The 26,981-nt window shown below is 50.9% G+C and overlaps 1 protein-coding gene across 4 annotated transcripts; it reads right to left on the bottom strand.

Annotated features, from left to right (window-relative positions):
• Nucleotides 1-1,557: 1,557 nt before the first annotated feature.
• Nucleotides 1,558-22,464, bottom strand: CDA (cytidine deaminase). 4 transcript variants are annotated; one of them, XM_040645886.1, is made up of 5 exons: nucleotides 22,214-22,464; nucleotides 10,405-10,516; nucleotides 4,822-4,879; nucleotides 4,091-4,248; nucleotides 1,558-2,061 (listed from the first exon to the last, which is right to left on the bottom strand). In XM_040645886.1, the coding sequence occupies exons 1-4, from the start codon at nucleotides 22,365-22,367 to the stop codon at nucleotides 4,105-4,107; spliced, it is 468 nt and encodes a 155-aa protein (XP_040501820.1). In that variant the 5' UTR covers nucleotides 22,368-22,464; the 3' UTR covers nucleotides 1,558-2,061; nucleotides 4,091-4,104. The 4 variants fall into 4 exon arrangements, with proteins under 4 accessions (XP_040501820.1, XP_040501822.1, XP_040501821.1 ...); XM_040645887.1 differs by lacking the exon at nucleotides 1,558-2,061 and adding an exon at nucleotides 2,077-3,113; XM_040645888.1 differs by lacking the exon at nucleotides 4,091-4,248.
• Between the last annotated feature and the right edge of the window lie 4,517 nt (nucleotides 22,465-26,981).

Raw genomic sequence — 26,981 nt, 5'->3', positions numbered from 1 at the left:
AATAGATGTTAACACCTTGGTATATTTTCTTTCAACTTTCCTTTCTTTCTCCAACCCGCTTTGTTGGGAACATTTGGCAGAGTGTGCCGGAGACCCCATCGACCATTTCTAAAGACAGGCCGAGTCGACTTTTGTGCCGAGCAGCAACGCTGGGACCACCTTCCTGCCTCCCAAGATGGCGGCAGGTAGGTCTGGGTGTGTTGTGGGTGTTGTGGAAAAGCCAGACAGCAACAGCGGCACGTGCCCCGGATCTGAGTGGAAAGGACTCACAGGGAAGGGGTGACTTACCTGTCCACTTCCTGTGCCCCCAGCAACTTGGCTGCCTAGGAAAGCAGAAATCTATTCTCTCTTCTTAACCCAGCCGGAGAGGTTGGTCCCAAGGCCAACTTCCAGGGAGGACACCCAGAGCCACCAGCCCCCTTTAGAGGGCCAGCCTGGCTCCTTCCCTTACTCAGTCCTAACCTTCCTAATTGTGTGTGCGCATGAGAGAAAGGCAGGCAGACAGACAGACAGATGGACAGTGATAACCAACGCATCAATGAAACAGTCCCCTCCCTGACCCTCCTCACACCCTAGAAGGCAGCATGGCACCTCCACTGTGCCCACCTCGCACTTGGTACTCGCCTGGATCACAGTGTATATTTCTGTGCATTTGACCTGCTTACACGTCTCTTCCTGCCAGACTGTTAGTTCCTCAAGGGCAGAGACTATTTCTTATACATCTCTCACTCTTTAGTATTCGCCACGTGAAAGATATAAAGGCAGCCAAACACCGGCTGTAGGAGAATGGGGGGAAAAAAACAAAAAACACTTGGAATCAGACTGACCCGATTCTAATTCTAGCTCTGCTGCATCTCAGCTGTGTGACTTTGGGCAAGTGACTCTACCTCTCTGAGCTTCAATTTGCTCACTGGTAAAATGAGGACAATGTACAGTGAGCCTGATGAGTGACGATGCACATAAGGCTTCATATGTGTTACACAGCTTAGCACAGCTCATGGCAAAGATCAGGCACTGTTTCTAGACCACGGTGGGAGTTCTGAGACCTGGGTTTGGGTCTGAGCTTTGCAACAGTCCTAGAGGAAGTCACTCGACCTCTCTGAAGTCCAGTGCCCTCCTCTGTCAGAAGGGGGAGACACCCACTTCACTGAGTTGCTGAGCTCTTAAAATAAAAAGAATCCACGCTAAAGCACTGGGCACACAGTGGTTTTCAGAGGTCCACTGTTACCGTGTCTAGACAACCTGCTGCCTTTCCCTTTATACTTTGCAATCTCTCAGATACAACTGTGCAGAGGTGGACAGCATCCGGTGTTCAGGTCTACCCTGAGCCCGAAACAAATTCTAGAAACGGCCATTGGCAGTTCGGCCCAGCCCAGCGGGGCCTCCAATCCAGAGGAGCAAGACACCTAAAAACTCAGCTCTTCACACCAAAGGGTACGTGGTTCCACTTTCTCCTAGCAGAAAGTATCCAGGTCTTTCTATAAAGACAAATCACCCTGTCGTCCTTAGAGTTGTGAACAATGATAGAGACAGAGGAAAATTCACACTCCCAAATCAGGATGTTCTGTGATGTCTATAATTAGAAAAATTGCTCAGAACAGGACAGAACCTTGGGAAGGCTGATGGGAAAGCAGTCCAGACTTCGCTGGAATTTTAAAGAGGGCCTGCAGGAAAGAAAGGAAGGGATGGGTGCTCCCGTCCCGAGAAGGACAAAGTGAGCTGCCAGGAGGGATGCTGGCCCAGGATGGAATGAAACCCTTTATCGCTTCAGTGAAGATTGCCGTGCTCGAGTGTAATTTGGAAAAGCCATCTCTGCCCAGCCCTGCCCATTTGCCAGATGTTCTCAGGTCTGTGAGAACATCTTCGAGAAGTTCTCCAGGCAGCTGTCCCCTTAAGCATGTGTGGAAACCCAGGCTCTTCCAGGCAGTGGGCATTTTCCGACCTTCATTGGATCTTACGCCAGCCTATGGACCCGAAGGGGGCAGGTAGCAGCTCCAGGACTGTCCTGACAACATAGGTGCCATCCGGCTTGGTCATGTAGACAGCCCAGTTGGTGCCAAACTGGAAAAGAAGCAAAGCCAGCATGAGGGAGGCAGCGTGACGGAGGGGTCGGGACTGACCTGGATTTGAGTCTGGCTCTAGCTGTCTAACGGTCCTTCCTGTGCCTCAGTTTTCTCATCTGTAAAGTGGGGAGGACAATAATCACACCTGGGCCAGCGAGTCTGAGGACAGAGCCAATACAAGCATGCCAAGCATGCCCTTCGAGCAATCAGCACCGTGCTCAGAACTTTGTTAACGGTCTGTGATAAGCCTCACCCCCAGGGCCTGACCTCCTCCTGCTGGGACAAACAACTAAAACCCTGCTTCCTTCCAGCACTTCCTCCGCTCCTCCCAAGAATAAGCAGGTGCATGCCCGCCTCACCGCACACCAGATATTGCCCACTCATGATTTCACTCTCTGCCCTTTGAGGTACGTGCTATCATTACCCCCATTTTAGGTTTAAGAGGACAAAGCCAGCAAAGAAGAAATTTTAGCCCAGATCTGTCTTCTCATTTTTCTCTTCTACTCTCAGGAGCTAAAACGTGCCTGCTGTTTCATCTTGGGCAAATGACTCAACAGAAGAATGTACCAGGCAGGAAGACAGCTGTGATTGAGGCAGAGCCCAGAGCTGGAGTCAGCAAACTGGGGCTCTGCCCGGCCGTGTGTTGTGACAATTAGGATGGACGGAGGGCAGGCACCTGTACACGGAGCCTGGCCCATAGCAGGTGCTCAGTGAATGGAAGCCGTTCTTACTGACTCTGGTGCTTAGCGACCGCTCAGGTCTGCAGCCTGCCGGCCTTCCCGGCTTCTGTCGGAATCACTACATTATTACCAGGCACGATCAGTCTCTGGATTTTTTTTTTTTTTTTTTTAATTAATGCTTTAAGGAAGGAGATTTTTCTGCTTGGCAGGCTCTGCTTGAGGGTATGGATGAAATCTGAGTGGTGGTGAGTCTGAGCGCCAGGTCCCCGGCCCCCACGCTTCATCTCTTGTTCTTTGTGTTTCGGTTTCAGTTTTGCCTCTCCCTTCTTCAGCTTTTTCATTCACCTTCTCTCGTTTGCCAACATCTAATCTGTTTGGGGAAAACAGCAAAGAGCAATTGGCCCGAGCCAGGGCCTCGGGAGCCAGGGAGTTGGCACCCTGGTGTGGTTTCCTCACATGGCCTTGGACGTGACAAGGTGCTAGACAGCCATTTCTGCCCCTCTAACGTGAGATGAGTCCATAGTGCGAATTCAATGCCTTTATGGCGGCATTTGCATCTGAATTGGGGACCAGCGATCTGCTAACTGTTTCTGGTTTGCAGGCCTGGCAGGAAGCAGAAAAACAACAGAGCTGCCTGCATGGTAGGCAGATGCTTTGAAACCCCAGGACACAAAAGCAAACGAAAAGGAAATGACCCCTTCTCCCCCTGGGTGTAAACAACTCCAAAAGCAGAAGCCTCCAGGGAACCAGCCGCTCCAATTCTGCAAAACACCATTATATCTCCTCTATGGCCAGAGAGAATCTGTCTCGCTTAAAGACCCATCAAGGCAGGGAGGGGACGTGAGGAGCAGCCAGCCTGAACTGACCACGAATGCCAGCTCGCCACCATCTGGCTGCATGTCCTTCGGCAATTCATTGTACTTCTCTGGGAAGTGGGGGTAATGACCCCCCACCTCCCCGGTAGGCTGGGGTGGAGATGAAATGAGACGCTGTATTTACAAGGGCTGATGATGTCACATGGAAGTTCAAGGGCCTGTGGGATTCTCCAGGCTGGTGGCTTTAACCTTTGGGGGACTCTGGAGGACACAGACCTCTTTGAGAGTCTGTGAAAGCTACTGACACGCCCCTCCCTGAAATGGACAGATGCACAAAAAACTTCCACGGAGTCCAGATTAAGAACTCATCGAATCCTCTTTTAACCATTTTAAGGGTACAATTCAGCTCCCTTTCTTCTTGGAATACATGTACCCTCTGTACCATGGCCTATGAGGCCCTGTCGTGTCATTTCTCCCCCTTACTCACTGTGTTCTAGGCTCTTTGGCCCTCTTATGACTTAATCAAACTCACCAAGTGTATGGGGATTAAACATGCTGGTTCCTTTGCCTAGAAGTCTCCTCTAGACCTTTGTCGGCCTCGTTTTTTATTATTTTTATCTCTGCTGCAATGTCATCCTCGAAGACAGGCCCCTCCTGGCCATCTAAAGCAGCGGCTGGCAAACTATTTTTCTGTAAAGGGCCAGACAGGAAATATCTTAGGCTCTAAAATCCACAGGGCTTTGCTGTAACTGTTCAGCTCTGCTGTCGGGGGGCCAAAGCGGCTATAGACAAAATGTGAAGGAACAGGTGTGGCTGTGTGCCCATCAAACTTTATTTACAAAAGTACGGGGGCAGGGCTGCATTTGCCCTGGACCAATGTTTGTTGACCTCTGACTCCTTTTTCTGTACTCTTTTCTCCATAGCCCTCATCACTCCCAGAAACCCTGTTTATTTTGCCCCTTGTTTGTTGCCTGTCTCTTGTACTAGACTGTGAACTATGAGGACAAGGCCTGGCTTGTCTTTTCACTGCAGTCGCCCCAGCGTAGCTCAGGGCTCAGCACACAGTAGACACTCACTCCAGCCCCTGTTGTATGAAAGAATAATTTCCAGTGATTCGTGCAAATTTGGGCAGGCGTAGCTGTCAGCCAACAGGGCACACAGGACAGTAGCTATGTGTCCTGGCTGGCAGCCTGGCTTTGCTCCCACGGCCTGGGAAGGCAGGGATGCACCTAGTTTACCTTTTCCAGAAGGCAAGGTGCTTACCTCTCTCATGACTTGCCTGCAGGCTCCGCAGGGTGAGATAAAGTCATCCTGCAGGTCACTGTGGAGACAGAGAACCGAACGTGGATCAGTCTCTCCTGAGGCATGAGGACAACTGCTGAGATTCAGGGCCCGAGTCCCTGCCCAGCTCCAGAGGAAGTCAAACCCCACCAGGCAGTTTCCAATTCACAGGCACATGGTGTCAGAGACGCTCAGAAGAACTACAAGGTGGCTTTCCACACTTCCAAGGGGCAAGTCACGGGCAGGCATGTTGTTTTCATCAGCGCGTTCGGGAAATGTTTAGTCAGCACTCACTGCCACCCACACTCCAGGGACACAAAGGTTAAGAGGACTATGTCTCTGGCCTTCAGGCGGTTTGCTCAACCCAGTGGCCAAGCAGACAACTAGATGAGTTATCATTTTAAACAAAATGCGCTTAGAACATAAGGTAAGAGGAGATAGTCCCTCACTGAGGAACAAAAGAGAATATTTTGTGGAGGAGGTGGCATTTGGTCCTGTCCTTGGAGGACACGTAGAGTTCCTAAGTCACCATTAGTGAGCAGCTACTGTGTGCCAAGATCTGCACCAGGCACTTGATATCCATTATTTCTTTGAATTCTCAGGGCAACCTGAGTGTCAGAATGACCATTTTATCTACAAGAAAACAGGTTCAGCAAAATGAAGTAACTAACAGAGGTGCTAGCCTGAAGTCCTGTGTTTTTCTGTGCCGCAGGCAAAGGAAATAGTATGTGCAAAGGTCCTGTGGCATGAAAAAATAAGACATGTGAGTCAGAAAAATCTGCATCTGAGAAGTCTAGAGAAGAGATGCTTAGAACCAAGGGTTTGCCTCTCACAGAATGGAGCAGGCCATCCTCTAGCTTCGAGCAGGATGAGGGGTGGTGCTTGAAGAAGGTGAATTTAACAGTAGGAACCGCCAAGCCTGCGGGAGCACCAGCAGTTACGTCCACTACCACCATCGTCCTTGCTCTTCTAGACCCATAGCTCTGTGAGATCTCTGCAAGAACACGGGACTTCAACTTTGGTTTTTGGTCAGCTCCTCCTTTTGGTAACCATGTGTGACTCTCACCAAGTCATTTGAACCCATCCAATGTACATTTCTTTACCTGTAAAATGTAGGGAATCACGTCACCTACTTTGCAGGAATGCTAGAAGACAAAATGAGATAAAGTGTGCAAAGGGCTCTGTACACTTTAGAGTGCTACACACGTATCACTATTGCCTATACTACTGAGTACTTACTTATTCCTTTGTACATATCAGCTCTGTTTTAATTTTAGTACCTCTTCATATACAGATTATATATAACTTACATATAATAACTGAAAATTAACTTATCATATATATGTTGACAATGATTATATTATTAATATGTGCCTGGAAGGTTCCACACATTCTGCAAAGCACTTAAATGCATTATCTCATTTACAAATATTTATTGGCGCATCATGCCAGGCACTGGTGGTGCTGGGGATATAGCAATGAGCAAAACAGACAAAACTCATTGCACTCAGGAATTTTTGCCTAGTGAGAGGAGCCAGATAATCAACCAACGAACCAACCAACGATGCGTCAAGTAGAGATAGACACAGATGGTATGAATTGGGTAAAACAGCTGAGGCGAGAGAGAGTGATGGTGTGTTATTTTATTGAATCTTCATAATTTCCTTTTATATGTGTGGTTCCAAAGAAGCGTTCTGCTCCACGGAAGTATGGGTCCTTTCTGAGCATGCTCCCAGCTTAGAACAAAAGCCCACGGGGACATGAGAGGGTGGGGACCTGTGCCCCAGGATGCACTGAGCCACATTAACCCTTATGATTACCAGGTGACAGGTGTTGCAGCCAGAGCCTTCCATAAGCTCTTTGGAGGCTGGATTCTGTGTTATTTTTTACTTTTCTCCACGCATGTTGACCATGCCAGGCAGGCACGGGAAAGGAGCAACAAAGACCAATCAGAGAATCTCTGGCTTCAGGGATCTTACTGTTTGGAAGGGGAGATAAAGTCTGCACGTTAATACTCCAACACAGGCAGGCTGTGGTTAAGACCTGGGAGAGGATGGGGGCACCTGGGTGGCTCAGTCGGTTAAGTGTCTGACTCTTGATTTCAGCTCAGGTCACGATCTCGGAGTCGTGGGACTGCGTTCGACGCTCAGTGGGTAGTCTGCTTCAGATTCTCTCCCTCTCCCTCTCCCCCTGCCTCACAGCCCCCCCAAATAAATAAATAAATAAGCTGTTACCCCACCCCCCAAAAAAAGACCATGGTAGAGGTGCTCTGAGTGAAATTCAACCTCCCTTCCAGGACCTGTAAGGCCCTGTACTAATCTGACCCAAGCCAAGCTCACCACTTCCTTTCTCAATCTTGTGATACGCATGGCCAACTGTCCAAAGGACAGTTCCCTGGACCAGGTGACCCGCATTAGGTTCTTCAAAGACATCGGGGGAACATACATTCTACTGGGGAAGTTGATTTGGCTTAGGCTTCAAAAGTCCCAAGAAATCGTTTCCAGGCAGCATAGCTCTTAGTTTGAGAGACAGCCTGATAACAGTACTGGCTTACCCTTAAATGGCACTTCTCTGTGCCGGGCACCGTGGTGAGGACCTCAGGGCATGAACTCATTTAATCCCCCAACAACCCCATAAGGTAGGGGCTATGCAGGTACTCTTATCATCTCACGTGATAGGTTGTGAAAGATGACATGACCTGCCCAAGGTCACAGAGCTAGTAAGTGGCAGGACAAGGATCTGAACCCAGGATCTGTGGACTCTGCCTTTGGTAGCTTGTATAAGTCACAAGGATAAGGTTCAAACAATAGTTTGAATTTGTTGCATACTCCATGCCAGGACGTGTATAGAAATCACTTCCTGCACCCTGACAACAGCCCAGGGGGTAGGTGTTACTCTTACCCGTGCTGCAGATAAAAAGCCAAGCTCAGATCCTCGGATTCAAAACCAGGTCTCATGAACCCAGGAGCCAGGGTTTTTAACCATTACCCAACATTGCCGCCAAGAGTAAGAATCAACAGCTTGGGAGAAGATGCTTCCCAGAACGTGTTGGGTGCCGCGGGACACGGACCTCTCCCGCCTTGTGCTGGGATCGACAGCTTCTGTGCTTTGTGCTGATTCTGCTCACAACGCGGGGACCGTCATCATCAGACGCGACAGGCTGGAAACCGATCGCCTTTGATGCCTACACTGGGGCCCCCCTGGGACAAGCTTAGCTCCCCGTTAGCACAACCCCATCCTGGGCTCCACACTCTGCATCCTGGAGATCTCAAAGGGGCCCTCTGAGACTGTTCACACCCATCAGTGTTAACAAGGGAGCTGGCACTTTCCACTAGTCCTGTAAACCCACGCTCCCAATTTAACAAGTCATTATTGCAACAATGGCTGCAGTGCTCGCTCAGGGACACGAGTGCAGGCTGGATCCCTGGAGCAGAGCAGCTGGGTGCTAGAAAAATGCAGGTTTTATGTAAATAAGGACATTTGCTAATCATCGCTAGCAATACCCAGTCCTTTTTAAAAGTAGATAATGACCAGAAGAAAAAAACCTTCATTTAGAACATTGTAAACAGAGCAAAGGTACCGTGCCATTATCCTTTTGTTGACTTTGGCCTCTTTTTCACCCAGAATATCATTATTTTCTTGGATCCGCTTTGTATTTGAGTTATTTCCCCCCTCCCCGCTTTTAAATAAAGTGTAATCCACATCCTGAGCTCTGCTCCTCCACACAAAATGTTCCCAGCTTGGCCTCATTTATTCCTCCCGAAGCCGAAGGGGAGCCAGGACAGACCTTGGTGACAGGGAGGGCTCTGGAAGCTGTCAGTGTCCCTTGGCTCCAGTTGCTCAGGAAAATAGCCTTCAGTAACCTGGTCCACCTCGGGGCCAGACTGAGCACAGTTTCGGATCTTATAAAGAAATGGGGATTTGTTGCTGTTACCCAGTCCCTGCAGGGCCTTGTGCTAGGTCCCTGCATTTCTGCTGCTTGCATTTCTGCCCGCAAGGTCCTGCAGCACCACCCCGAGGGAGAGGGAGCGCGCTCCTCATCCGTAACCCGGGCACCTGGAGGTCCTGAAAGAGCAATGCTTGGTCAACCGTGCAGTCGCACGCTGCGCAGATTAAACATTTCCGGCGGCATTTTCCCCACACCATTAATCTGCTAAGAAAACTCTCTCTCAGGGGCGCCTGGGTGTCTGCATTGGTTAAGCATCCTGGACTCTTGATTTCGGCTCAGTCATGATCTCAGGGTGGTGAGATCAAGCCCTGCATGGGGCTTCACACTCAGCAGGAAGTCTGCTTGAGATTCTCTCTCTCCCTCTTCTTCTGTCCCTCCCCCAACTTGCACTCTCTCTCTCTGTCTCATATAAATAAGTAAATAAAATCTTCAAAGAAAAAAAAAACAAAAGAGAACTCTCTCTCAGACAATGCAAAGGTACACACAAGAGCAATTCACCATCAAATCAGAAGCGTAACAGGAAAAAAAAAAAAAAAGGGGGGGGGCGCCTGGGTGGCACAGCGGTTAAGCGTCTGCCTTCGGCTCAGGGCGTGATCCCGGCGTTATGGGATCGAGCCCCACATCAGGCTCCTCCACTATGAGCCTGCTTCTTCCTCTCCCACTCCCCCTGCTTGTGTTCCCTCTCTGCCTGGCTGTCTCTATCTCTGTCGAATAAATAAATAAAATCTTAAAAAAAAAAAAAAAAAAAAAAGAAGCGTAACAGGGTCCAAGTTAGTAAAAGAGCCCACTCACGTGCTCAAATCCTGATGCCGCCGAGCTTGGGTCCAGGGCCAACAAGAACTCAGTGAGCGTCCTGCGAGGGTCCACATGTGGGAACTTGGATATTTATGTTGGGGTGTGGGGAGAGAGTTGATGAATGCTTTTGTTCAGCCAGGACCCGGGCTGGAACCTGATTAGTGTGAACTGTAACCCGGGTTTACCTGGCTGTCGCCCCACCAGCTTGTCTTTATAGCCTGCTTCTTGGCACTCAGAGGTGGGCGATGCCAAGTGTAGTAGTCACCTCTCACAGTGAGGGATCCCAGAGGCAGCTCAACAAGGGTGGGGAAGGGTGTTTGATTTCCTGGCACAGCACGGTGTCATGGAAGAAGCCCAGAGTGAGACTCCAGAGATCTGGGTTGGTTCCAGCTTTGCCACGAATTCCCAGGAAAGTTGCTCAACCTCTCTGGGCCTCAGTTTCCTCATCTGTAAAATGGGGTAGTGGCCGGGGGGTCTATACCAGGTGATTTTTAGGTCCCCCCGGCTTTAGGTTTCTACACCTCCTTTCTGTTGTGTCTTGTAGGCATCCTGTTGTAGTTTGTGCTATTAGAACGAAAACCACACCTGCCCTTGAGTTAGAGGTGCCTTGGTTGTTTACCTGCTCTGTGGGCTCAGGGAGGGCAGAGTCCATTTCTGATTTGTCTCTTTATCCTCAGCACTCAGCCAAGCCCGCCAGTGCCCGGCACATAGGAAGTACAGAATAAATGTGTTAGATGAACAGACGGATGATGACGCACGTGGTGAGCGTTGGCTGAACAGGTGGACGAACACAACCGCGGCCTCCCTTTCCCACCCCTCACCTGGAGATGGCAATTGCCCTGAACTCTCGGTGTCCTTCTGAGATGGCCTTCTGGATTGCCGTCCGCTCCGCACAGACGCCCAGTGGGTAGCAGATGTTTTCTATGTTGCACCCTGAGAAGAGAGGAGAACCCAGTGGCATTTCCAGCAGAACCACTTCCCGTGGCAGGTGTTGAGGAAGAGGCTTGCCCCATTCCAGCGCAGGGAGGACCCTGTTACTCAGAGAGGGCAATCTGACAAGAAGCAGTGGGAGACTCCGTGACCCCCTGCTGCCACGCCCCTTCCCAGAACTCCCCCACCCTCATCGTTCACCCAATGCCTCCATCCTGAAGCACAGTGGGAGCAGGGGCAGCAGAGCAGAACAGCTGAACCCAGCCCATCTCCTCCGCAAAGGTCAAGGCCGAGGGACATGCTGAGGCTTAAGAGGATGAGTAGAGCCTCCCACCTCTGCCCCGCCCCAGCCCTGGATCTAAGAGACAGAAGGCTCAACGATTGGGCCTGGGCAAAATTTTTGGTGGTGTTTACCAGCTATCAGAGTTCAACTGAACTCTATGTGAGTCGTGTTGCAAAACAAACTGTCAAAACCAACAAACGCACGAACAAGTAACTCCCAAGCTTTGCAAAAGGTGTCTGTGATTGCGCAAGCTTTCAGGCAACCGCAGCCCTCCCCTGGGAGGCAGGCTGCTCTGGTGGCACAGCCCACAGCCAGGGAGTCCTCCCCAGTGTCCCTCTCAGGAGCATGTCCCTGGGGGACAATGGGTGCTAAAGCCTGTTCCCAGGACACAAAACACTGGCATAGCCAGATTGGCTGACTAACAAACTCCTCATTTTCAGGGAAGTAATCGTCCCAGAAGGTGGGCTTCCCCCTGACTGCCAGGCTGTGGTCTGCGTCACTCTTCATAGCTTGCCTTTCTTTCTCTGTGAGGCAGAGATATCAATTGTTCCTGAGGATTTCTTTTCTCCTTCTTTTTTTAAAAAAGGATTTTATTTATAGAGAGAGAGCGAGTGCGCACATGGACGAACAAGTGGAGGGAGGGGCAGAGGCAGAAGGAGAAGCAGACTCCCCGATGAGCAGGGGGCCCTGATGTGGGGCTCGATCTCAGGACCCCGAGATTATGACCTGAGCATGGCAGGACCCCGAGATCATGACCCGAAGGCATGACCCTTAACCAACTGAGGCACCCAGGCACCCCCTCCTTATTGCTTTAAGTACTACAAGTGAGCCCTATTCCAATATGGCTGCTCACATGGCCGCTGGGCTAGAGACCATATTTCCTAGATTGCCCTGCAGCATAGGACAGCCATGTGACTAAGTTTTGGTCAGCGGGATGTGGCTCAAAGTGAGGTGGGAAACTTCTGGGTCACAATTTTGGTAGAGATGAATTGCCCTTTGCTCCCTTTTTTTTATGCTCTACAAGCTGGTTTGAGGTGGGACAGCTCTGGCCATGTCGTTTATGGTCATAGGGATGGAGAAGCAACAAGAGAGAAGGCACTTGGGACCCTGGTTCAACTCATGCATCAGAGTCAAGTCACCTATTTGCCCTGGCATAACTCCCTCCTCTGAATTGTTATGTGAGAATAAAAGAGAATTCTGTCACATTGGAGTCACTGTCTTTTGGGATTTTTGTTATAGCAGCTTAACCTAGACCTAATGAATAGAGAAATTGGTACTGAGAGTGAAATGCAGCTTTGACAAAAAAAAAAACATCTAAAATACACAGCCTTGGCTTAACAGTTAGGCAACGTGAATGGGAAAATACAGACATGGCCCCGTGGAAAGCTGATGGCCCTTGTTACTTTGTGGCAGATGATTTGGTAAAGGCCCATCCTTTAACCTGGGAAGCAGACGGTGCTACCTACCATTAGGATTCTCTACCTGGCAATGGGAATCAGCCTCGAGGCAAAGATCTGATGAAGGGTGACATCTTCTCACTCAGTCTATTGTGTGGGGGCCTCGAAATGATGCAGCAGGGATGGGCCAGGCAGGGAAGCCAGTTACTAAAAAAGGGGAGTTGGCAGGCTTAGGAACTATGCCCAGAAAGGATCTTTGAGTATGGTTACTCCTGTATGGAAGTGACTGGAAGCAAATACACCAGAAGGTTTCCAAGTTTTTCACAGAATTGGCTAGCCAGAAAAGCCAAAAATCTGGTCTGTAAAATCCTATGATCATTTAATCCCAAAAGAAACCCCTGGGTCCCCAAAACCCCACCATGAGGACTGAGCTGAGAGAGCTGTGTGCCCCCAAGGAAGGGGATTCTCCCCAAAATCCACTTCAGATGTATGGCTGAGGTTAGGATAGTCAAGGAGGAAGCTTCCAGAGGACAAAGCCTGGGGCCCCCATGGAGAGTGGACAGGCGGTGACCCCCAGAGGAGAAAGGGAAGACTGAGTGTGTATTAGGGCAGGGAGTCTTCACACTTCTTGCCCAGCAGCATTGATAACTGCACGGACTAGTGGCTACTGTGTGTTCCCTGTTCTTCCCTTTTCCTGTCAGAAGATTTGATGGTGGTTATTCTTTCCTACTCTTTCCTGCTCCTACTCCACACTGAATATTGTGGGAGTGAGTGGAAACTGGGGTGTGGGTGATTACTTTTCAGATTCTGGGCCACTAGAACAGCAGGACCACATCTGCACCTCAGGAAGGGGATGGAACAGCCCCAAGATCCCACTCCCAGAGCTGGATGCAGTGACTGGGTGGGACTTTGGATTGCCTCCCTTGGGAGGGTGGTAAGTGGGTCCTACGTGTGGAAAGGAGGTACGCAGATATTTAAAGACCACAGGTGGTCCTGTGGCAAAGACTAACTGTTCCCAGGGTTCACTGTCCCAACCGAAGCCACTGGAGTTGAGCAGGGCACATGACTACCCAGGCAAGAGAGCACATTTCCCAACCTCCCTGGAAGCTTCCTGTAGGCTTGCAGTTTTAACCAATAAGATACGAGCGGAAATGATGGGTGCAACTTCCAGATGACATTTTTACAGGGCCATTGCTTGCTCCTGACTTCATCTTTCCCTTTCCCAGGGGTGGAACATGGATGTGATGACGCGTGCCAGTTTTGAACACGTGGATGTGGACACCACTCTAGGGACGGCAGGACATCAAGAAGGAAGGAATCTGATCTCCTGAACAGCTTTGTGGAACACAGCAGCGCACAACAGTTCATATGCCCAGAAGTCCACCCCACCCCTGGTCTGTTAGATGAGAGAAGCAAGCAGCCATCTTGTTCAAGTCACTATGTTTCTATTTGTCTCATCACCTGAGACTGTTTCTTACCTATGGCACTCTCTTTTTCTACGTGATTATGCAGGATTTGGTTCTTCCTGCAGTCAAATTTGGAAATTGGTCATTATTTCCTCATATATTTTCCCCATAGAATTTTCTGTCACTGCATTATTTACATGGACGTATTAGGAGGGGTTCGGTTAATCATTTGATCCGTTAATCATCATCATGGTTCTCAAAATCACAAGCATTCATGTTCAGCAGATGGAGAGGAATCCCCCCCGCCAACGTAGTTCAAATGGGAGCTGCCATCTTGTCTCACATGACCTTTTTACTGGTCTAAGGATGAGTGCCTAACCCACACTGGGCCAATCAGAGTTGAGCACCTAACCCCCTGGGCCAATCAGAGCCAGGCATCTTACCCACAGTGAGCCAGTCAGAGTTCTCTATGCAGGAACTTCAGCTCCTCTAGGAGACTGAGAGTGTGGGCTTGGCTCCCACTGCTGGCCGGGTTTCCACTCATTATGGAGGAGACCGTTAGGGGAAATGGACACTCCCAAGAACGGATGGGAGATGAGATGGGAGAAGGCCAGAAAACAGTTGGCCCTGGTGCAATTGCCCCTGAGGCCCAGCTACACGCCGTCTCTTCCCACAGTTTTAGGAGCCAATACACCCTCCTTTTGTCTAAAATAGTTTGCATGCATATCCACCCTCTACGACCACACAGAAGTCAGTTAGTACGGTTGGGATATGGCACAAGGAGTGACCAAGGAGTTGCAGCCCTGAAAGTAATGGTTGACATTTACTGAACGCCAAATGTTTTTTGGTTTTTTTTTTAAGATTTTATTTATTTATTTTGACAGAGATAGAGACAGCCAGGAGAGAGGGAACACAAGCAGGGGGAGTGGGAGAGGAAGAAGCAGGCTCCTAGCAGAGGAGCCTGAGGTGGGGCTCGATCCTAGAACACCAGGATCACGTCCTGAGCCGAAGCCAGACGCTTAACGACTGCGCCACCCAGGCGCCCCTGAACGCCAAATGTTTTTGACTTTGGCCAAGCGTTTGTTCGCATTCACATGTGAGTCACTAAAGCCGGATAACTGACCCTCTCCCGAGGTCAACGGAAGTGAAATGAATGAATGAATGAATGAATGAATGAATGAATGAATGAATACGGTTCTCTTGCTCCCCACCTAGTCTCCCCAGCCAAGTTCCTGGTGCCCGCCTGAAATGACTTCCTCTAAACATGTCCTTGCCTGCCCTGCCCACCTTTGCTGACTTTGGCCTGGCTGCATTTGACTTCTGCCTCTCCCAAAGTAAAATCCTTGCTCGCCTTATTCCCCCACTTCGATCCTGGTCTGGCAACCACCCCAGCCCTGCCTCATCCCTGACTCAGGGGCACTCCCCCTGTTAAACGTGAGTCACATAAATCTTGGGTTTTGCAGAAGGCTCCTCCCTCAGGACGATTGCCTGTATCTGCATTTGAAGTTCGGAATGCCCTCATAGACAGAAATCTTCCTTAACTGTGTCTAAAAATTTCAAAGGGCCAGTTAAGGGAGAGAGACTGTTTTAGAAGACAGCCCACTGCTCAAACGGGGCTTTGCAAAAAGAGCCCCGAGGTTCCGTTCTGCCCGGGGACCCTTTCCTCTACAGGCTGTGAGAATTTGGGAAAGAGACTAAAACCTCCCTGAGGCTCAGTCTTGTCATTTAAAAGTGAAAGCCATAGCGCCTCTCTCAGAGGACTCTGGTGAGAATGAGTCGAGATCACGCAGGTAGAGCAATGAGCACACAGCCCAGCACAGAGCTAGGGCCCAGCAGTGACCAGCTGCTGTTACCAATTGCATGAAAGTCAAGGTTTGGGTGGTGGAAGTAAAATAAAACAAAATCAGAGAGAGAGACTCTTAACTCTAGGGAACCAACGGAGGGTGGCTGGAGGGGTGGGGGTAAGTGGGGGATGGGCATGAAGGAGGGCACCTGATGGAATGAGCACTGGGTGTTCTACGGAACTGATGAATCGCTACACTCTACCTCTGAACCTAATAATACACTCTATGTTAATTAAATTTAAATAAAATAAAAAAATAATAAAAGCAAGGTTTGGGTGGTGCCAGGCCTGTGTGCCCGAGCACCTGCTCCTTCCACACAAGGTGTGACAGTGGTTCTGACTCTGCCCTTCAGACACTCTGAAATCCTTTCCAGGACTACAAGGCCTCACCTAATCTGGTCCCCACCTGCCTACCTTTTGGACTCCATCTCCTTTGGCTCTTCAGACCCACTGGCCTTCCCAGTGCCCTCCAAGGACGCCAAGCACTCTCCTGCCATATGCCCTTTGCACTGGCTGTTCCCACTGCCTGCAGCTCTCTTCCCCCGTGTGCATAGGGTTCACCCTACTCCTGCCTCCGCTCAGATGTTCCCTCCTCAGAGAAGCCTGCCACAGTCACCCTCGCTCAAATTGTTGCCTCCGCCCATGCCCGCAGCCTCCAATCCTCTCAATCCATTTATCCTGCTTCAATTCACATCACCTTGCTTCACACTTTCCCGAAGATATGTCTTTATTGTCTCATTCCCCCATCACAGGGTAACTTCCTGAGGACAGAGCCTCGGTGCTGCAGGATGCCCGGGGCCGGGACACTGAGGCCAGCCAGGCTCTCAGTTACTTTTTATCCAATGAGTGGAATTTCCCGCTTTGGTGCTAGATCTCTGAGATACAAAGGAATAACTTCGTTGAGGGCCTCTAGCAAATTCAAGTGGAATTTCCTAGTCTTATTAAAAAGAGGGGGAAAAAAGAAGAAGAAGAGAGCCCTAAGCCATGTACTGTGATCCTGAAAGGCCAATTTTGTTTTGCTTCCCTCAGCTCAGAAAACAAGGCCGTCATCCATCCAGGCAAACCAATGCTGTTCCCCGTGTTGCCTTTGCTTGCTCTGAAACACAAGCGCGCGCGCGCGCGCACACACACACACACACACACACACACACACACACGCTGGCATGGTGCCAAGTTAGGGATCCGGAATTGCAGGATATTACTAACAGCTTTCTTTTATTCTTGTTTTTCATTGTTTTTCTTTTATCTGCCTGCTACTTCATTTGTATTATGTCATTGACCCTTTTAACAACTCTGTAAGGCAGAGCCTATCACGACCCCATTTCTGAGAAGGTAACAGCTGAGGCTGCTGGCAGGGAGCCTGGATACACATCCTGACCTGTCAGGTACAAAGGACTGTCCTTTTTCTCTATGGCATTTCAATGAGCACATGTTTTAGAGGGGGGTTGGTGCATAGGGCAGGGCGAGCACTGGAGGTTACCAAGCCATCGGCAAGGAAGGAAGTTTACAGGGAGGTGATGTGGGCCTTGCCGCCCAGAGAAAAGAGCGATGCTGGAAAGCACCGTGCCTACTCTGTCCCGAGGGATCTCAGTAGTTAGAGTGGCCCTTCTCACACTCACCCCTGGGCATCAACATCTCCTGGACAGCTTCTTAGAAGGGATTTCTGAGCCCTACTCCTCGAGTTTCTACCTCCGTAGGCCTGGGTCAGACCCCAAGAACTCGCATTTCTTGCAAGTTCCCAGGAGGTGCCAAGGCCACAGGTCTGGGACCATATTTGAGAATCACTGAACCAAAGAAATGTCATGGGCATGTGCTTGAAGAAATACTACGCTCTTTCCACGTTCTTCCGTCCCCCCCCACTGCCCACACAACACACCGTGACACGCAGGAATTATATTCTAACTCTACTACAGAGTCCAGGGGCGTTAGTGAAGCTCATCTTTGTAAGGAGCTGCTTCTGAGTGACAGTGGAGAGGACCGGCAGATGAGCCTGGGGTGGGAGGACAGGGTGTGGTGGGTGTAAGGAAGGCTGTAAGGACAGGAAGCCAGCTAGAGATGCCTGCTTTGACTCACCTGGAGGTGCTCTGGGGAGGGGGGGTGTGGGTTGGAGAGCCGTCCTGGAGGAGAAGGGAGACCCTGGGAAGGAATCGGGAAGGAATCAGGAGGCCAGGGGCTGGTCTGAGGGAAGACGATGAAGGATCAGATTTCAAGGTTAAAGCCAAGCAAGTGGGATTCAGCAATTAACCAGGCCGCCTTTTAAGTCTTTTTAGAAATGTGGTTTGTTCCTCCCAGAATTCATCAGAGCTGATCCAGTAAAGTGGCTTTCCCCCTAAATGGCGAAGGAGCATAGAGAGTGCTGAAGTCCCTCTAGGGAGAGGGGGTGAGGGAGACAGGCCACCGTCCCGAGGACAAACTTGCCCATCCCTTGCCAGTGAAGAGTGGTCTCCATGACTCTCCCCCACCACCTCCGACCTGGCATTGCACAAACACTGGCTGCCCTGGGCCACCCCACTGCCCCTGCCAACCCCCCCTGCTGCCCCATCTCTTCTGAGTCCCCACCTCCCTCCCCACCTGTAGCTCTGCCTTCCCTGGTGGGCCCCTCCTCTGCCCATGCTCTCCAGCAGCAATCACAGAAGATAATTGTGGTGATGAGTCACCATCCTGGCGGCCCGTCCTCGAGGGGCACAGGACCCTGGCCAGGGTCAAGGGGAAGTGATCATTATTACAAGTCTGTGACCACAAGCCTGTCAGACTTGCTTTGGAACTGAATGGGGCACCAGCTGCCCCGGAGGAGGGGAACTCCACAGAGGCTGGTCTTTGGTGCAGCTGGAGAAAGTCACAGAACAGGGCAGACCTGTCTCATATGAAACTATAAACTCGCAGTGTCTCAATTCAGCTGTGCCTTCTGTGCCTCCTCATCATCTCAAATTCACCCCATGATGCCCTGTCAGGTTCGCACTGACTGTTCTAGGTCCCCTCCTCTCCAAGCCCTGCCTTACTACGCTCTGCCCTCCCTTCCCATCTGCAGGAGATCCAGGGGTTCTGGGAAATGCCCTCCCTTCGTCCCTCTCTCCCAGCACTCTCTCTGCCCCCTTCGGCACGTGCACCCTGCGGCAAGGGGCAGCAGCAGGAGGATGGCCTCAGTTACCTCATTTGTAGAGTGTGTGTTTGGCTTTTGCTTTGGCACCTCCATACTCCTTCTTAGCAGACCCCCACCCCCCACCCCACCCTGGGAACAATGTATGTGTGAGTCAGCTGGACCAATCACACTACTCTATCATGACAACAGTGATTGGCTCACGGATGTGCATGTGATTGGAGATGGACCAATCAGAGCCCTTCCCTGGAATTTTTCCATCTTTAGCTAGTGGAGAAGAGTTCTTGCCTCTCTGCTTTTGAGGCTGTAAGAATGTGAACCAGAGGCTGCCTGCACTCATGTTCCCTGATGCCTGGAGAAAGCCCACCTACAGGGTAAGAGAAAGAAAACAAGCACACAGAAGGACGAAGAAGGGCATCGTGACATCTGAGTTCCTGGATCCAACTGTCCCTGAGTTAAGATCTATCCTTGCCCATTGTGGGTCTGATTGGTTTCTGTCATTTACAACTGAAGTGCTCTGACTACTGCATGTGACACGTGGGGGCCATGTGCTTACAAGAGATCTTCTATATCAAGTGCTTAGCAAATGATCAATCACTAAGCAGATGGTCAATCCCCTGTAGCTGTTTGTTGGTCCCTGCCCACCATGTCCTCAGCACCACCCAGCTCCACCTTCAGCTCCCCACCTTGGCCAGCACCTCATCATTCCCCTGGTCTACCTGGCTGAAGATCTAGAACCATATTCCTTTCCTTCATTCCAGTACTGCTCACCCCAAGCCCGGTCTACTCGTCCCATACAGTTTCTCTCATGCCTTTCCTTCCTCTTTGTCCCACCTGCCACTGTCCTAGTCCGGGTCACTCATTCATGCATTCAACAAACTTTAACTGAGGACATATTCCAGCCTGGGCAATGTGCTGGCCTTGTGGGCAGGTCAGCAAACAAGACAGACATCACCCCCTCTCCCTGAGTACCTGTCAGACCAATTGCCCTTGAATTCGATTTTCATGTTACTCTTTTTCTTCTTTTTTTTTTTTTTAAAGATTTTATTTATTTATTTGAGAGAGAAAGAGACAGAGAGGGAGACAGAGATAGCAAGAGAGAGCACAAGTGGTGAGAAGAGGGAGAAGCAGGGTCCCCGCTGAGCAGGGAGCCTGATGCCCAATGCGGGGCTTGGGGCATGCAGGGCTTGGGGCAGGACCCTGGGGTCATGATCTGAGCTGAAGGCAGACGCTTAACTGACTGAGCCAGCCAGGCACCCCCATGTTACTCTTCTTCTTCTTTTTTTTTTTTTTTTAAGATTTTATTTATTTATTTTGACAGAGAGAGACAGCCAGCGCGAGAGGGAACACAAGCAGGGGGAGTGGGAGAGGAAGAAGCAGGCTCCCAGTGGAGGAGCCTGATGTGGGGCTCGAACCCAGAACGCTGGGATCACGCCCTGAGCCGAAGGCAGACGCTTAACCGCTGCGCTACCCAGGCGCCCCTGTTACTCTTCTTCTTAATAACGTTCCTGGTTCCCTATCTTCCCAACTCATCAAATCTCCGTCAATGCTTGGCCTTCACAAGTCCTCCACAATCTGCCTCCAAATAGTAATAATATAAAAATACCATTAGTAGTAGAAGAAGCTGCCACCATTTGTGGCATCCTTCCTGTGGGCAGAAACTGTGCTAATCACTTTATAGGCATGAGCTCTCGACCTGAGGATTCCACAGCTGATCAGCACAGGCACCAACCATCCGGGAGGACCCTGGTGCCATGTCAGGCTAGGCAAACTAGCTCTGTCCACGGCCATCCGGAAAGGTGGGTGCAGGATCCTCAGTTTACAAATGCATAAGACATATCAGGGTGAAGTGTAATGCCCAGGATCACACAGCTGATAAAACAGCAACACCACGATTCACACCCAGGAGCCTCTAAGTTCAGAGCCTTCACCCCATCCCAGAGGGCCTCCCTAAATCCCCACTGCACAACCAGGTTCTTCCCTGCAATTTAGATAGGCCACACTCCTGCTCACCTCATTTATTCACTCCTACGGTCATTGGTTGAGGCTTCCCTTTCGAACCATGACCTGTGTAAGAGGAGGGACCTCCATGGAGGGCAGAGACTATGTCATTTGTGCTCATTGCGATATCCCTGGTACTTGGCACTTTACCTAGGATGTCATGGTGCTCAGCAAATATTTGTTGAATGAATGAATTCAGGCAAGGAGGCGTTGGAAAAAGCCAATGGCTGATTCAACGTTCAAGCCTCAGGAGCCGGGGCGTTGTTTGTGGTGGTGGTTAATGTTTAATAGTCATCTGAACCACCAGGCCAGGCCTGAATTCCCACAAGACACACAGAGTCTTGATTCCCCACAGAGTAGACAACTTGAGTCAGGGGAAATCTGGGTTCGAATCCCAGCTCTGGATCTTGGGCATTTAGCTGTGAGCCTGTTTCCTTCCCTGTGATATAAAACTGCCTTGAGGGGTTATAAGGTTTAATGGATAACATTCTTCACTATCCTTTCACACACTAGCACTCACTCAAGGTTACTTCTCCCGCTCAAAGAGGTTTAAGACCCAGGTGACTCATGAAATGGGACAGAACCTCCAAGACAAGAGGTAACATGAACAGCAAGGAGAACTCAGGAGGGGCACCTTACAAGGGGAGGTGGGGGCCCCCAGCCAGACTCACAGCTGAGCACAGAGGGGGCGAGCGGCTCACAACTGGCCTCAGGCTATTGGAGGTCATGGATTAGATGTCCACATGTGAACCTCTGTCCCTTTAAATAGCTGCCATTGCCAAGTAGAGGTGGATTCTGGGTGGCAGGGCTGGGTGTCCCCATCTGTCCCCCTGTGCCAATTCTCATCTGCCCTCTGAGTGGTGGGGAGGGGCATGGCTTCCCAGCCACTTCCTCACCAAGTTCTCCGCTGTTTTGAATGAGAATGCCTCTTAGCTGAGCAAAAACAAGTCTGAACTTTTGTTCAAGGGAGCTTTTCTAGAAAACCAACAAACCAAAGAACAGGAGCTTAGGAAGAGATTAGTGCTGACTCCAGTTCCCACCGCCTCTTCCCACCCGCCCCAGGCCAGCACTCACTGCTGGTCACCCAAACTTCTCCAGGCTTCCTTCCTCCACGATCCTCTGCAAGGACGGAACTCCACTAACAAGTCACCGGCCGTTGGCCGTGGGTTCCTCAATTTCTTTCCTTGCCCAGTAGGTGATGGGAAGAAAGCAGGGTTTGGGGGAGCCTAGCCCTGGGTTCCACCGACAGCGCCCCGTGTGACCTTGAGCGAGCCTTGTCACCTCTCTGGGCCTCAGTTTCTTTATTGAAAACCGGGCCTGACGCGGAGGTGAGTGGGTGAGAGGTGAGGGCTTGCTAACGAAAGTGGAAGCCTTCTTCGGGGGCCACGCGGAGGGGGCTCAGAAAAGTACCAACCGTGTCCCTCCCAGCTTTGAGTTATGGCCTCCCCTTCCAACGTCCCTCCCCGTCCCACCCCTGGCTTCCCGGTCCTATAAGAACTGGAAAAGTCGCCGCATCCGGGCAGCACCCGCATCCCCACGGTCCGGAACAGCAGGCAGGGCAGGGGAGAGGGGTGCCAGCGTTACAGGGGTGGTCCACCGTGAGCGGCCAGAGCCGCCCTCCGCTCTGTCGCCTCCCGCCGGGGCTGCGGCCGAGGGGACCGGGGCGCCCTTACCGGAGAAGATCCTCCCGTCCCGAGTGAGGATCGCGGCCCCCACGGGGAAGTGACTGTAGGGGCAGTAGGCGGACTTCTTGGCCTCCCGACAGGAGAGCAGCAGCCGCTGGACGAGCTCGGGCTCCAGGGCGCTGGCGGGACGCTCGTGGGCCATGTCGGTCCCCCGGGGCGGCGGAGGCGCAGAAGCCAGCTCGCCGCTGGTCGCGACCCCAGCTGGGCCCGCGCCACGTTCGCTCCTCCCCCGGGGCGTGTCCCTGAGGGGTGGGGGGAGGGACGCTGGGCGGGGCCGGGAGCCGGGCTTCCCGCCCCCACCCCCGTCCCCCGCCCCTCCCCCCAGGCTGGGGTCGGAGGGTGCGCTGTGGGGCAAGTGTGGAAGGATGCGACTGTGCCCACCTGCGCTCACCCTCCCCCCTGGGGACCACTCTCGCTGCTGATACACAGAGGGGCGAGTGGTCAGGGCGTGGATGCGCCTGTGTAAGGGGCGACTGTGGACACCGGCTCCTGGGAAGAGGCTGCTGGGGGCGGAGGCCAGTGTGAGGTCTGGGGCGTCCAAGCTCCAAGGGCTGAAATGCCCCTCAGTTTGTTGAATGGCTCTCTCTCCTTCACTGGGGGATGTGATGAGGCTGAAAGAGCAGAGCTGGGGCAGCCACTCTGGCTTCCTGAGGCAGGGAGTGTGAGACAAAGTAGTAAGACCAAGTTGCTTCTTTATTTTCACTCATTCTCCTTCAGACTCCTGCCTTAACCCAAAATTTAAATGTATCTCAGCTGGAGGGAACCTCTGAGGTGGTCTACTCAGGCTTCCTCATTTTTTTTGTTGTTGTTGTTGGAAAAATAAACAGTGGGTTGGTAGCCAAAGAAATGGGTTTGCATACTGGCACCACCACTTTCCACATGTACACGCACTGGTCGGTTCTTTGACCTCTCTGAGCCAGTTTCCTCCTCGCTGTGGTGAAGATAGTGATCATCTCTGTTCCCCCTCCTTGGATTATAGAAGAACTTGAAATTAGGAGTTTAGTAGACCCAGTTCTTCCATTTATTAGCCGTGTGACCTTAGGTAATTAATAACCACCTGTCTCTGCAGCCTCAGTTCTCATCTGTAAACTGGGTGCACTAACAGTATCTTGCAGAGTTGTCAGGAGGATCAGATGAGATAATGTGTGTACACTGAGCATGGTTAGATGATCCTGTGACATCACGACAGGAGCACTGTCTGTGAGTGACTTGGCCAAGATCACATAGGAAAGGCAGAACACCGGATAGTGTCCAGAGGCGTCCAAACGTCCGCAGACCCCCAGCAAGTGGGAGTGCATCAGCAGCTTCTCTGAGGGCTTGGATGGAGGGTGGGGCAGGGAAGGGGGGGAAGGTGGAAGAAGGGGGGGGAAATGAGGCAGCATGTCCATATCCTGCGTGCTGACATCTCCGGCAAAACAGATGCAGCCCAGCATCTTTGCGTCCTTTAGCCTAGAGTTCTCACCACGTAGAGATACAGGCAAACGCCCAGCTGGGCAAAGTCTGCCTCATTTTCCTCTCCCCTCCCCTCCACTCCTCCCCTCACACGTTCCCCCCACTCCCTTTCTATACACATCCAGCCCTCAGAGACGCAGCTGACTCTTTCCTGCCTGCTGGTGCCATTTTCTTCTGGTTCTGCACCCTTGGCATGGAGAGCAGTTTCCTGGATCTGCAGCAGGACTGGCAGAGACACCAGCCCTAATGTTCCCCCAGCTCCTTGATCTCTGCCCTACCCAGCTACTCCGAAGGGCCCCTCTCCTAAGGTTCCAGGAAAGAAAACAAAGGATGTCTGGGGACCATGTGTACCCACTCCACACGGAAATAATTCTAAAGCTTTTGGGAGCCAAGTATAATTGCAAAGGGAAAAGTGATATAGGCCCTGCTGGCCTATCAGGCCTGTCAGAGACCTCCCCAGGCAGTGCTGTTTCTGTCCCCTGCCCTGTCTTGACTCACATTAGCTAAGCCCAGCCCTACCTGGGACTGGGCTGGACTCCTGAGCACTTCAATGACCTCTGGGCAAATTATGGCCTTGGCCCCTTCAAAGCTCTTTGCCTGCCCTTGGTCACAAATGGGGACAGCTGAACGGGGCATGGGACCAGCAGTAGTTCTAAAAGTCCTGACAGAAGGGGCTTGGAGGGCGCCTGGGTGGCTCAGTTGTTAAGTGTCGGCCTTCGGCTTGGGTCATGGTCCCGGGGTCCTGGGATCCAGCCCTGCATCGGGCTCCCTGCTCTGCTGGGAGCCTGCTTCTTCCTCTCCCACTCCCCCTGCTTGTGTTCCCTCTCTCACTGGCTGTCTCTCTCTCTGCCAAATAAATACAATAAAATTTAAAAAAAGGGGGGGGCTTGGAGTGGCCATCTGGAAGGAGAGAGTGGTCCTGGAAACATGTACAGAGCTAACTTTTAGAACAATAATATTAACATTTTCTAAAATGCTTTAGTCTCCACTCTACATAAAATTAAGAAAAGTCAATTGCCCAGCTCAAAGAATAGGACTACCTAAGGAATATCTAAGAAAGGCATTTCGAGTTGCATGGAGATTGTCAGAGCGCAAAGCCCTTCCCCCCCACCCCCAGGCCTTTCCTCTGTGAGGAGGACCACCCAGAGTCTCCGTGTTAGAGCTCAGATAACATTAACTCACGTCTTCATTCAATAAACGATTACTCATAATCAATCACAGCTAGCTCCTATTAAGCTCTTTCCATGCGCCCGGCCCTGTGCTACACACATGATTTGAATGAGTTCATGTTATCCTTACCATGAAGTAGATGCAGCCGAGATTACTGCCCATGTTTTACGGATGAGTAGGGACAGGCGGGGTGAGGCAGGGAAGGGTAGGTAGGGGGCTACAAGACCAGGCTCACCAAAAATCCCGGAAATGCTAAGGCCAAAGAAACCAGAGATAAGGGGAACAAACCAGATCACCCTGCCCTGGGCATTAGAGGTGGGGTCTTTTTATGGCAGTCACACTGTGACCACAAAGAATGACCAGACCCCAAAGAAGAAGTAAGCCATTAAAGACGTTATCACCAGTCCTTACTCAAACCAAGATGTCACAGGACTGTTAAGGCCACAGGCTCCCTGGTCAGTTCTAAATAAAAGACTGTTGGTGGAGGCCCAGGTTGGCGACCCAGTTGGGACCCCTCTCACTTCTGAGAGCTTTTTCTGTACCCTTGCTTCATAAAATTCTATGGCGGGCACCTGGGTGCCTCAGTTGGTTAAGCATCTGCCTTCAGCTCAGGTCATGATCCCAGGGTCCTGGGATCGAGTCCTGCATTGGGCTCCCTGCTCAGTGGGGAGCCTGCTTCTCCCTCTCCCTCTGCCATTCCCCCTGCTTGTGCTCTCTGGCTCTCTCTCTCTGTCAAATAAATAAATAAAATCTTTAAAAATAATAATAAAATAAAATTCAACAGCTCTGCTCACGCTCCTTCATCCACAAGATTCATTCTTTGACTCCATGGTATTAGAAACTCGCTCTCCTGCTTCATTTTGGTGCCAAAACCTGGGAACACTCCCACCAGAAGGGTGAATAAAAGCAGACTCTTTCCTTTCCTGGGAGACGTCTTTCCCTTGGATAACCTCTTCTTTTAATAAACAACAAAATCAGGCACCTGTCGGCCAGTTAAAAGTGAATAGTGTAGCCTTTGGTCTTAAGTCTCAGGTGACAGGCTTCTGGACAAAGGTTTGGTCAATCCCCCCTCCTTAAAAGAAGGGAATGTTGGCCTAACCCTACCCAGTGCTGCTTTCTGTTCATTGACTTTTTCTTAAATGGCTTTCTCCCACCTCAGGGACTTTGCTCATAGTAGGGCCCTTCCAACGCCCGATACTCAGTACACCCTCCCAATCAGAGATTCATTTCAGGATTTAGAATCGCTTTTTATCCTCTGCAGTTCCTTCTCTAAGCACCTAGGAATTTCATGGGTTCAACGGTTCTGAAAGTGGTCCCGCCGACTTTGTCACCTGAGCGAAGGGTATTGCCTATGTAGATATAAGACTTTTTCATTTAAAAGTGTGTTTCATGGGGCACCTGGGTGTCTCAGTCATTAAGTGTCTGCCTTTGGTTCGGTCCTGATCCCACGGTCCTGGGATCGAGCCCCGCATCGGGCTCCCTGCTCTACGGGAAGCCTGCTTCTCCCTCTCCCACTCCGCCTGCTTGTGTTCTCTCTCTCTGTCAAATAAATAAATAAAATCTTAAAAAAAATAAAAGTGTCTTTCATGAGAACTTAGTTTAGGAGGAACAACCTTTTCCTCACCTTTTCCTGCCTGGTAAGACATAGATTTTTCTGTTAGGTACAATTTAGGTTTAACCACAGTCAGGAATTAAAACCCGAATTATTGGCAAGCAGGATTAGAGCTAACTCCTTGCATGACAAACTGGAGGCAGCCCCATGTTTCCTGGACATTTACTCCCCTTGGAATACTTTGGGCATTAAGGAGGGAATTGCAAACCCCCCCGCCAATTCCTCGATTGGTTGCGTTAGTGGCTGGGGCTTTAAGGGGTCATATAGTTGAGACTTTCTTGTTCCAACAACAAGAATATGGAATTATAATGATGCTAAATCTCAGGGCCCCTCAACAGGGCCATACTTGCAAATGGTACATCAGATATATGGACGGAAAAAGCACCCAAGGAGTAAGTGGAGGAAATGTAATTGAAATTGGCTCATAATTAGCCTGATGGACTAGACACCATGGGGTTAGGGCTGTAAGCAAATTTATATGACCAAACAATGAGAGTTCAATCAAGGAAGCTCTGAAGAATG

Source organism: Ursus maritimus, unplaced genomic scaffold, assembly GCF_017311325.1.
Source record: "Ursus maritimus isolate PB19 unplaced genomic scaffold, ASM1731132v1 scaffold_32, whole genome shotgun sequence".
Lineage (NCBI taxonomy): Eukaryota > Metazoa > Chordata > Mammalia > Carnivora > Ursidae > Ursus > Ursus maritimus.
This window is presented reverse-complemented; position numbering and strand designations above follow the sequence as displayed.

What these genes read in the sequence shown, in the direction of transcription:
- CDA (XM_040645886.1), bottom strand. Translation starts at nt 22,367, where the DNA reads ATGGCCCACGAGCGTCCCGCCAGCGCCCTGGAGCCCGAGCTCGTCCAG. An exon ending in GGACGGGAGGATCTTCTCCG is followed by an intron (nt 10,517 to 22,213) that starts GTAAGGGCGCCC and finishes CTCTCTTCTCAG; the next exon opens with GGTGCAACATAGAAAACATC. An exon ending in GCAGGCAAGTCATGAGAGAG is followed by an intron (nt 4,249 to 4,821) that starts GTAAGCACCTTG and finishes GGCCCTTTACAG; the next exon opens with AAAAATAGTTTGCCAGCCGC.